This window comes from Rhea americana, unplaced genomic scaffold, assembly GCF_003343005.1.
Source record: "Rhea americana isolate MKP2758 unplaced genomic scaffold, rheAme1 scaffold_2, whole genome shotgun sequence".
Classification (NCBI taxonomy): domain Eukaryota; kingdom Metazoa; phylum Chordata; class Aves; order Rheiformes; family Rheidae; genus Rhea; species Rhea americana.
In genome coordinates this window covers 3,741,524-3,753,585 of record NW_028186149.1, presented here as the reverse complement: position 1 = coordinate 3,753,585, position 12,062 = coordinate 3,741,524, and the positions used below count along the sequence as shown (strand labels likewise).

The following is a 12,062-nucleotide window of genomic DNA, read 5'->3' as shown; positions in this document are numbered from 1 at the left end:
TGAGAGAGAAAAATAAAAAATATCTGAATTTTTCAAAAATAATTATACTTAACTTGCCATCAAGACAAGGCTGTAAATCATGGTTTAGCTGTCCTTATTGATCCAACATAAACATAGGAGCAAGTTACTCAATGCAGGGTAGGGAAAAATAAACGGGTGTGGCATGTTTTAGATCTCCTGAGTCATCTTTCATGGCACAGAGACACAMACCTGCTCTGCAGGAAACAATGAGATGGAGATGGGATGTACTAGCCCATCATTGACTGTGCCTCATCAACGGTAGCCTGAAAAGGGAGGCATCGGAGCTAATACATCATGCATCTTTGGGGCCATATTTTAGGAGGAGTCATTTTGCCTGCAGAATGTCTCCAGCCATATGATTGCTGGAGTACCTAGCCCTCTTCCTGCCTGATGGCTTGGTACAAAGTGTCAGAGTTATACAGCTCTGAAACTTCCATTTGGGCAACCACACAATACCAACATAACAAACTAAAAATACAGAATATTCGTAACTTGAGTTAAAGAGTTACAGCACAAGAACACTTCAGTACACCCACAACAGTTGAAACCAGGACCGGGGTGTGGTTACACTAGAAACAAATACTATTTCACCAGCCAGGAGTCAGATATTAACCTACCTGAGTCTGCACTGACTCAAGTTTAGCTGTAAAAATAGCTAATTTCAATTATGAATCATAGCTGCTCATCTAAAGAAACTACCAAGAGCATGCTATCTACTACTTTACAAGAACACATGGAAATGCCCATTTCTGCATAAAGAAAAAAAGGAACTTAAAACACTTGCAACATTCCTTGAGTATAATGGAAGAGTGCCCTAGAAAATAAGCAAATAATGCATCTTTATCATTTCCAAAATAGGTATTTTGCCTTTGTGTGGTAAGACAAGGCACAAAAATACCCAACGGCTAGCTCTGAGACAGCTATCCACACAAAGCAGCCCAGCAAGGGGCTCACTAGTCCCCAAAAGCAATACAGTGACATTAGCTTGTGCCATCTTCCAGCCAACTCACCCAGCCTGCACCACTCCCACTTCCAAATCTAGTATCAGGCTCTACTATGCAGGGCAGATCTGACCTCAGTTTATTTAGAGACTCAGCCTTGCAAGAGGAATCCCTCCATCAGTAAGCAGGAATTTTCCTACTCTGTTTCCATACTTCTCTTACTTTACCTCCCTTTTAGAGCAGATCATGGTGCATAATTAGGAAACTTGCCACTACATCAGTTTTAGAACTTATARGGGGAGGGAGTCAACATAAAGATTAAATCATAATACAAACTAAAATTTTTATTTGTAATGGAGTCTGCTGCAAAGACAAATCCCTTGCAGACATTGCCTATAAGATACTAAAAGCCATGGCATAATCTGTTACATCTATTTAGTTGTATGGCATTGTGTTCTATACAGCTACTTACTCAGAAGGCAATAAAAGCCGAATCCAAGAGAGACTTATAGAAAATCTATATAAATTCTCTCCCTTCTGCTTTGTTCTACACATATCCAGAAAGGATAAGTGGATTGGCCTATATCCTGATTGATCCTGTATCCTCTCTTTCAAGACTTTCTGCCCGCATATGGTGGGAGACACATCACAGTACACATGGCACAGTCACCTAGTAAAGGAGTCTAYGGATAACTTTCAGCTGTTGATTCACTCCAAGAGATAGAATGGCCTCAGAATAATAAAGATAATTAGTCACAGCATGCATACATTCTTTTGTATTCTTAAATCCTTTTTATTCTTTGAAGTTTTGTRGAAGAGAAACTTTTAACATTATTTTAAAAAATAAGACATGAAGTAGACTCCTTTAAGCCCAGAGACATATCTGAAAAACAACAACAGCAAATGCTATTTACCTCACAAATAACTAAGGATCTTACCTGAGGCAGGCTGAGCTATTGATGACAAAAAGATGAATAAATAAATATTTATTCCACAAAATATGTTCTCAGCGGAAGGCTAAAACTGCAGCTCCCTGAGGTTTTGCTCTCCAAGGGTTAGGAGTCTGGAGAGGTGGCAGACCACTACTAGAGCTGCTTTGTATTTCAGGGAATTAATTTTAACTTGCAGCTGGGYAAACCCATAGCACAGCTACCCTTCCCACAGTCACCATCCCAACCATTGAACATGCCAGTAGAAAAGACAAATTACAGACAGCAGAGAGTCTTGAACTGCATGTATAATGATCACGAGTCAGATGATAAGCTAAGATTTAAAACAAACAAACAAAAATCTTAACCCCATTTACTGAATTGAGTTATACTGAACCTTTGCCATCAAAAGACAGAGAGTCAAAAGTGAATAGGTAAAAGAGAAGATAGTGAACTGTGCAGCAGTTGAAATACTATTGCAACAGTGCCAGTCAGTACAGGACTGAAGTGCTAAGTGCTCACTCTTGTGTACTCTTGAAATACCAGTGTCCTCTTACTTGTCCTCTCATGAACAAATTCAGCAGACGAAAAGGGAAGGATCAACAAGATTCAAGTAATCAAAGCTTTTGTTAGGTAAAAAGTATATTTTTCTTTCCAAAACATAGTCTACATAAAAATACAAAACAAAGTTGTTACCTTCTAAGTCTTACCTTCCGCAAAAGGTTCCCACTCATAAAATCGACCCATAAATGGTTTGTTATTGTATGATGCACATTGCACCTCTCTGATATTTCTGCTGCTTTCAGGACACAACTGTTGAAATAGAATACACAAATTCAAATTATTATTTAATAACAGTAATATCATCACTGGTTTCTGACTAATTCATTTTAGAATTGCCTCAATGAAGACACTGCCAAATTCTAATCCACTTGAACAACACTAACATCAAGAGACTTCTTTTCTTTAAGGAAAGCAAAAACTAGAAACTGATGGGGGAGGGAAAAGAGATTCTGGTTCTTCTCTGTTGTCAGAATACCCTTAATCCAAGCACATCTTGCTGTGAAGAACCTCCCTTAGGAACTTCAGTGGCAAATTTAGTGGCAAATTCATCTCCTTATATTCAGTCTGTGGAATGACTGTTTCTGGGGCTTCACACATTATTACTCCTATTCCGTAGATGTATGTAACCGCAGCACGTGTTGATGCTGAACAGACTTACCTCCTTGACTAGATAAGATGGTAAGCAAAATAGCACTTTTGTAGTACTAAGTAGCACTAGCAAAACACACCTCTCGGACACACATGTGATGCCCTTATGGTGTTACAAAATGCATATTATGCCTAGTATAGGTACAAGATACTGATCTTGTGTTACAGAAGAGCAAGAAAAAATAATATGCTTGGGTCACTGCCATAATGAACAGTGTACTTATAATATCAAAAGATAAAGTGCCTGTACAAAAAAGTATTAGACAGTTTTGTGGAATTCATGGAGTTAACAGTTCTGCAAAACAAACATTCATTATTGAGTTGTGTTTTTCCCCAGAAAAAACAAAATACTGGAAGACAAATCCAATAAACTAGATCTGCAGCATTTCCTATCCACAATAGCTTTGCATTTTTCATTATTAATCTTCTGGGCTCAGGTTCAACAGAACTGAAACACTTACATGCTTCCACAACATAGTAAAAGCTGGCCACACTAGCTTCTTATCCTGCCTCATCCTACACTTCAATACCCTACTACCACTTCTTTACTTCTATGTACCACTCTTATAGTTAATTACATTACTTTGTATTTTAACTTGTGCCTTCAGATGCTAGCTTCAGAGTTCTTGAAGCTATGTAAGGAGAAGAACTCCTCCTTATATAGACACTTCCCTCCATGCACATATTATTTTACAGACAAAAGTCAACATCTTTTATTAGGTCAACTGCAACACAAGCTTTCAGGCAAACAAGTCTTGTTCAGATCTAAAACAGATTCCAAAACTAAAAACAAATTAAATGTTTAAATATTTTGCTCTGCCTGTGTCCTCACAGTATCACAGTTACAGCAAAAGAGTGCTCTGCCTAGAACTACACGCAGAGTAGCAAGATTTGTAGAGAACAGAGGCTTTAGTTAGAGCAATCTGTGTACTTTTTTTTTTTAAGGTAGCCTAAGATGATCAAAATAGCTGTTAAAAACACTATTGCTACATAAAAGCAGTGGAAATCACACAAAGAACTAGAATAGAACAGTAWTTTTTTTTTCCTAAAGGAAATAGATTTCAAGGAAAAACTGAAAACAGTATTATATAAAAGCAACATGGCTAAATAACTATTTTTTAGGATACAATAAGAAGATAATCAGTAAGAAGAAATCCTCCTGCAACTACAAGTCATTTCTCTTATATTAGCTCAGGCAAAGGCTTTGTCTTCTTTGCAGTGAAAGCCAGCCTAGCAAAGGCCCCGGAGGAAGTCCTCCCCAGAGGAGCTCTTGCTTTGTAACTGCCATCTGTAGGTGAAGATGCATCTAGCCGGTTGAGTGAGACAAAGCCAAGTCCTCTCCAGTGGGCAACAAACTGCACCAAAGACATGTCTACAAGTTGGTTCACAGACTACTTATCTCCCATTAGAATCAGAGGAACAAATCTTCTAGAACAAGCGTATTTGGCTAAACAGCCATCTGTGCTTTGTTTGCCCACCCTTCTGAGATCCCCAAGTACATGCAAATATTGTTTTCCTCAACAAACCCTCAGAAAAAAAAACAAAAAAAAAGCATCCCTGAAAATACAGCCATAAATCAACAAATTATATTGTAAGGGTGGGGGAAAAATTCTTTCTAGGGCCAAACACAAATCAAAACTATATTCCCACAACTGAAATACAGATCCTTAAATCTGGAACACAGCAATGCAGTAAGAGTTAATTCAGCCACAATCACCAACCAACCAAGGCTAGTAGGCTTAAACTTTTAACAGAAATTAATCATCCCATGTATCTAAAAGTGAAGGGCCAGAGCCTGAAATGGCATAAATTAAGGCCAGTTCAGTAAATGTTAATAAATGACAGCAAAACGATGCCAAGTTGCACCAGTTAAGAATCCAGCCTGAACTGTTTCTTTTGAGAATGCATTTTTTTTTGTTGTTGTTTCTTAATTTTCCTTCTCTGAGCCATGAGCTTGTGCTCTTGTGTATCAGTGTTTCTGGCTCATAAACCATTTCCTGTACACCCTGTTCATACCAACTGCAGGCACTGTATGAATAAAAAGATCGGAATATTCATTACTGTTGCCAAAAAAACGTGCCTTTTTTCCTCTTCTAAGATTGTTTTTATATAGCTACATTTTCTATTTTTAAACTTACAGAAAGTTGACACAGGACAGAGGTCCCATTGCTTTAAAGCAGGACAAAAGCCTGAAAAACAGTAAATACACTGTATGGAACAAGTCTGAACTAGATGAAACAAAGACGAGCTCAACAACATCCCTGCGACTTTTAAAAGTCCTAGCACAATGCTATGAAAAATTCAGTTGTTCTTCCTCCATTTCTTTCACTAAAACGTAATTAGCACTTAAAACTGTGTGTGAAGGTTGGAGTAAGCAAGCTGGCCAGCAAAAATTCTTTGCTTTATTCTTTATACAGATTACAACCATTCTAATCCTGTTTCTTTTTTTWTATAAATATTTTAGTGAAGAGTTAACTACAAGGTGCAAATAGTCTAAGTCAGTACAGTTCATCTGATGGTTTACTGGCACCCCTGCTGCAGGCTGTGCACGCCTCCACTTCGCTGCCCTCTGCCAGGCTGCCTGCCACGGCAGGGYAGTGGCTGCTGATGACAGAGGCTCCACAACCCTCCTGGCCCTCTGCCAAAGTAATAGAAACAGATCTTTAAAAAGCAGGAATGCTTACAGATGAAGACTGTTCCTGTGGTTAAGCCACGGGACTAGGACTTGAAAAATCTGGATTTGTCCCCTAGCGCTTTCTGAGGCTCCCAGCGCGTGCCTCGTTGAAGCTTCTAACCTCACTGGGCAAGTCTCCCGGACTCCACCCTAGGACAGGAAGGCATCAGCAGCTGGTTGCCTCATGGGGATTTGAAGACAKTTTTTTTTTTTTTTTTTTTTTTGGGGGGGGGGGGACTGACTTTTTTTTTGATTAACAACAAAATTGATTTTTTTCATCAAACATATCATTGTTCTGTGACCACTGAGATAGTTAGCTACAGTTTTTCACAAAGGTTTTGACATAAAAGCAGGATGACTTCTTTAAATGTTTGTCAAAAATAATTCTGTTTTTCAGTCAGCTATATGGAGACCAGAGGAGCAAAACTATACTTTACACATACTGAGAAAACTCTCAGAATCTGTTGTGTAGAGCCATAAATACATTATCTATAAAACTATATCTTATGCTAGAAGACTCTTCCTGTATTCTTTCAACTGTACACTATAAAATTAGAAACAGAATCTAGACGCCATAATTTTGTACATTTTTCRATGATGTCTCGTACTTGCAATACGCTGGCAGAAAAAAAGCCATGCTGTAAATTAGTCATGCTGGGCTTTATTCAGCTAAGTACCTTAAGAGTACTAGACATTTTCACACAACCTAAGAGACTTTCAGAGCTTCTGCTGCCTTATTTTGCTGTGGCTACTTCAAYGAAGCTGATGCCTCAGCCAACTCTTCTTGTACTTCCACGATGTGAAATCAGAGCAACAGCAGCACAGCACTTGAGGAAAGGAGATTTAAGATGAAGTATTTCAAATTTGTCTTTGGGGATCTCAGGCTGATTTCCTGAAATGCACCATGTCAGCAATTGACTCAAACTTAACGTTTCTGAAACAGTAGCCTTATTTATGCCCAAACTTCATCTGTAAGGTATGGATATGAAAGAAAAGTATTCTAAGATAYAGTGATGCACAGTACCTCTTTGTCATGTACCATTATTGTTTTCTTAAAACTAGCTGCAAAGATAGCTAAGATTGTAAATAGCTAAGATTGTAAAGCAAATAGTTTGCTTTTTAATTTTTAGAAATCACTTGAAAAATCACTTGAAAAAGAATTAACAAATATTTCACTCCTCAGTTAATTCATGAAGTGCAGGCAAAAGGCCAGAAAATGYATCAATCCCCGTTGCGATACTCGCACTGGATATATGCCTGCCATTAGCAAATTTGTTTGAAAGACGCATGTAGATAATGCCCTTCTGGAAAAGGAGATTTGGGTGTGAGAGGTCCCAGGTTCAACTCCTGGACGAGCCCTCCTTTCTCCTTCCCTGGAGATACTCAAAATCCACCTGGATGCATTCCTATCCAGCATGCTCAAGGTGACCTTGCTTGAGCAGGGGGGTTGGAATAGATGATCTCCAGGGGCCCCTTCCAACCTTACTCGTTCTGTGATGGCCATATGGGTCGTTTTGATACCGAAATTGCCTCTAAAGGCATTTAAAAAATTGACTAAGATTTTTGGCATTATTTCATCCTTATGACCTACAGCAACCGGCAAACTCTTTTTCCAATATCCTTCTGGATTCTCCAGGCTAAAGTGTAATTCATAATTTCTACGTGTACATTATTACATATTAAATTAAGTCTAAGTAATTTAGTTATACTCCACTCGTCTAAAGGCCCATTTCATTTCTGCAGTGATACTGTCTAATTTTATTAATCCTTTTACGTTCCAAAAGATAAAACATAACTCAAAAAAAAATTCTTATTTCTGAAAGAGTAATCTGAAGGTACTTCTTTCACTTTAAGAACAATGTCTCTTAAAAGTGGAATTGCCTTGCAATACGCACACCATACGAACTCCGATTCTTTACCTAACAATTCACCATGTCTGCAGGGAACTTCTTCCCCAATGTGCTTGTGCCTTGCTTCTCCTGAAGTTTATGGATGTTACATGACCATATCTGAAAGCAGAACCTGGGCCTCAAAAACTAAATTTTTTAGGTAAGGAACTTTGCATTGCCAAGGACCATGCACACCACTTACAGTGTTGCTGGGATTCAGCATACCTGCTTTCATCTAGCTTAACACATGCTATAAGTCAGCAACAGATCAATTTAAAAAACTTTTGAGACAATTTTTATTCCTCCAACAGTTTTAATTTTAAAAAATGAAGATTAAAGTTGAACTCAATTGTCTGCCAACTAGAAAAAGAATTAAGGCACATTAAATGTGTCTAAAAGCCTTTGGCTTAAAATACTAGACAGATTTCTTTTTATTAAAATGGAATTGATACCGGTAAGAAAACAAAAATAGGCAACAAACTTCAGAATGCAAAATTTTAGAAATTATACAAAGATCAGCTATTCAATAAAAATAGTGCTAGTCAGCTCTAATTATAGTCCATGCCCCCAGAATGTACACCATAAATGTCTCRTTTGACATGGAATGAAAATTAACATCTGTGAATGCAGTAGTATCTGGACATATTTAGGAGGAACAAGCAGCTGTATTGCCTAAATCTCAGTGCTGCCTCAAGTGATGAATTTGTGCCTGCATGCCTACTGCAGTGGAGATGCTTAAACCTAGTTATGGCAATTGTCAAACTACTAACTTTCTCCATGAAGSTAAGAGAAGCTGAAGTGAGGCAGAGCCTGGCAGAACAGGTCATACAAGGTGCCTGCCACCTTTTGTATCTCCCTCGTTGCTTCCAAGGGGAGCAGCTGCCAGAGACGGGAAAGACCCAAGATACGTGCACAGGTTAAAACTATTGGATCTCTGCCCGAACTCCATCCAGCTGGAGGGAGCTCATGTGAGGAAGTGCGTACAGCAGAGCTGAACATAGGGCGCTTGCCCTTACGGAGGTACGTGCTGTCTCCTGCTGCTGCAAGCTAGGGGACCACTCACCTCACTCTTTCCTATGACGTCTTTCAGGTATGAGAAACCAAGGAATCTCCGCCAAATTGATATGACTTGTGTAACTGAGGGGCCTATGCTGCAAAGGATTTGAACTTTAGCTTCACACAATCTCCCCAGCTCCAAATATTAACTTAATGACAGCCCATTCATTTACATTTTCACGTTTCYTTCATTTTTTTTAATTCAGTTCTCCAGATTCATCTGAGCTATCACAATTTTTTCTCAGAATCAAACTCATATTTTTCAGTGAAGAAGTTTCCGCAGGAAATATTACTTCGGGCTTAAAGCAGGATGGTTCCCCAGCACTTCCTGCTGCAGTGGTCATTCTCCATTTATTTACATGACCACACAGCACTGTATCAAAACCCCAACCGAAATTTAGCTGTAGTAGCTTTACACAGAGAAAAAAAGTCTACAGATTTTCYTTGGCATCACTTCATGTTTAATCCACCAGGTCCACACATTCACAGTCCTGCTTTTTATATATATTGCAATATCTTACTTCATATAGAAGTCAAATTAATAAGTTTCTATTTTTGAAAGGTCTTGTCTTCCTTTTCAAAAGCATCACTATATAACCTACATTTGACTCTCAAATCACCTCTTCCAGTTCTAAACATACATATTGTTTTCATGTTCCTAGAGGTTCAACAACTGCCTTCACAAATCCTTCTCTAAACCACTGAGTGCATCTCATCCTGCTGTGCTGATGTGCGCATGTTTAGTTTTACCAGGTAATTCCTTCACCATTGCTTTTTCATTAACTTATCTTTCCTTTTCTTTTTCCATCTGCCAGCTCCATTAAGGTTTTTGCATTCTTTCTAGCAAACATAAGATTAACAGAATATGACTGTTGGATGCATGAATACAATGTGGCTAACGGCTACAGGGAGTGAATGACTCCAGCAATTTTAGCAGTGCAGCTGGAATTTAAAACTTTTTTCCATTATTGATTTCAGCTTTGCATAACAGAAAGGTTCTCTGAATACACCTACAAAGTCTTTGAAGTGTTACCTGAACCTAGTCTTTATCAACTTCGCAATGTATAAGATATTAATGCAGATAATACATTAATGCATAATGCAGCGTTAATGCTTTACCTTTTTCCCCCCTTTCAATAGCACTTTACAGCTTAAAACACTAATAATGGGGAAGAAAGCTCAAACAGATGGAAAAACAAATATTTTTGCTTAATTCACAGGTTTGTGGGTTTTTTTCTTTAATTCTCATTGATAAGTCCATTTGATTAGCTTGAAATAACTGATTTTATTTTAGATTTTCAAAAATTTGTAAAGGATTCAAGTTCAGCTTCAGTTTTAAATAAAATCAATTTTAGCCACTCATCTGCCCCACATACAATATCCATACTGATCTAATGTGCATGCCAGGAAGTGTTTGTCATCACCAGCTTAGGAGGGACTCATTGAAGAGTTGTAATAAGAAAACTAATAGTACAGTTCCTCAGTTGCACCTACCATTTTCATTTTAAGGAAATCACATTTCTGATTAATGCTAAAATTTTACAAGTGTTATTCCAAAAATCTAAAAATAAATTGAGAAACAAAAACTGGTTTCTACAACATCTATTTTTAACAATGGGGCGGGGGGAAAGACCAGACCATGCTCAGCATAACATCATCTGGTGTAAAGTGATGCACGAGTATGCTATCGAAGTCAGAGCTACACCTAGTCACACCTGCCAACGATCTAGCCCACTGACTGCTGCTAGACTTTCTTTGATCCAGTGAAAGACCAGATGACTATCACTTCACTCCAAAGCAATTTTTTCAAAAAGTAGTTACTATTTTACACCGTCCCAAAATTATTTTAGTGCCCAGTCCCTCAATGAAGAGGTGTTTCAGTATTGAGATTGGAGGGCACACAGAATAGTCTTTAGATGATCCCAATCAAGCATCAAAAACTTGGCATTTGAAACAAAAATCTTAACTGCATTGCACAATGGCTACTCTCAGGCTCAACAGTGGTATCATCTTTCTATACAAATATGCTGCATAAAAAAAATCCAYCAAATACAAGAATCCTTCCATTCAAGTTCTATTTATAGAAATATTATATAATGCTCATGGTACTTAAACTGCACACTACTGCCTCATTTAATTGGAAATCAAAGAAAAGTTATTTTCATTTGACAAAAGCTGGCTTAGAGTCTGAAGAATGCCTCAACAGGGGAGCATTCAGCCTTGCTGCTGATTCAGGGTCTCATCTGTCTACATTCTTCCAATGTACCATAGAAATAAGGTATACTTCTGTAGTCCTCATCAGAAAAATGAGAGATTTAGGTACCTAGAATAGTTGCTTTAATATAATAGCCAAATAATAACAATAATAGTTAAAAAAATCCTACTCTAACGCAATTTTTATAAAATAGTACTTATACTAGAAAAACCATTCACTTCTAAATCCTTTTTAAAAGGTACCAATGTCAGCCTTGAAAGACCTTKAGCCAAACTCATATTTGACGTGAGTTCACTAAAATCAAAGTTAGAAATGGCAGAGGTGATATATTTCATCTCTGTAGTTTATGGAAAAATATGCCAATTTAATATGACCTCTATTAGAATTTCCAGCAATATTTTATTTCATTTTTAAAGATCACTGTTCTTAGAGCAGCCTCTTTTCTTGGGGGGTATAGTCTATATGTTGGATAGGTTTCATTATTTTAATCTTTTATTCTACCAGCACTGTTAAGTATGTGGGGAATAATCTACTAAAGTTTTCTGTATAAAATACAGAAAATAGAAATATATGGCAATTCAATTGTACACATTCCATCTAACGACTGGCCTCTGTGAGRGAGGAGGGACTATCTGAATGGATCCAGCATCAGGACAAACTTAAGGGAAATTTCTGATTTATCCTATCACCAATTCCAAGTTTTTAGGACAAATAAGCACAGTATTATTTGTGGGGGATTCTTACTTTAACTGAAGACTGGGCAACAGAAATATAGGAATGAAAAATATCTTGTTCCTGTGTAATTGTACAGAACAGTAAAAAAGGGGAAAACAGACAAATTCACCCCTGTAACAAGAGAATAGTTTCCAAGCAGAACATTTACGCAGCTTTAGCGGGGACACAAAGGCACAGCTCCTGGGTCTAGGGTGAATGCTGGTAAATCTGTTGTGAGCGTGCCCTTTGCTCTAAAAGGGAACACACACTCCTGACCGTGCATTAGAAACAAAATTTTTAAAAAGACCATCAATGGACCTAAATATGGAACTTGTCTTCCACACAGAGTGAACAGCTGCAGAGCACTGTAACTGTAGCTTACACTTGGCTCCTGCAACCTCTTAAGTCATT

General features: G+C 37.9%; 1 protein-coding gene across 1 annotated transcript in view; it reads right to left on the bottom strand.

Annotated features, from left to right (window-relative positions):
• THSD4 (thrombospondin type 1 domain containing 4) overlaps positions 1-12,062 on the bottom strand; it is a 359,658-nt gene that overhangs the window by 295,235 nt on the left and 52,361 nt on the right. Inside the window, exon 5 of the mRNA XM_085303323.1 lies at positions 2,602-2,704. Within this exon, the coding sequence (XP_085159449.1) occupies positions 2,602-2,704 (103 nt within the window). The remainder of the gene's footprint in view (positions 1-2,601; positions 2,705-12,062) is intronic.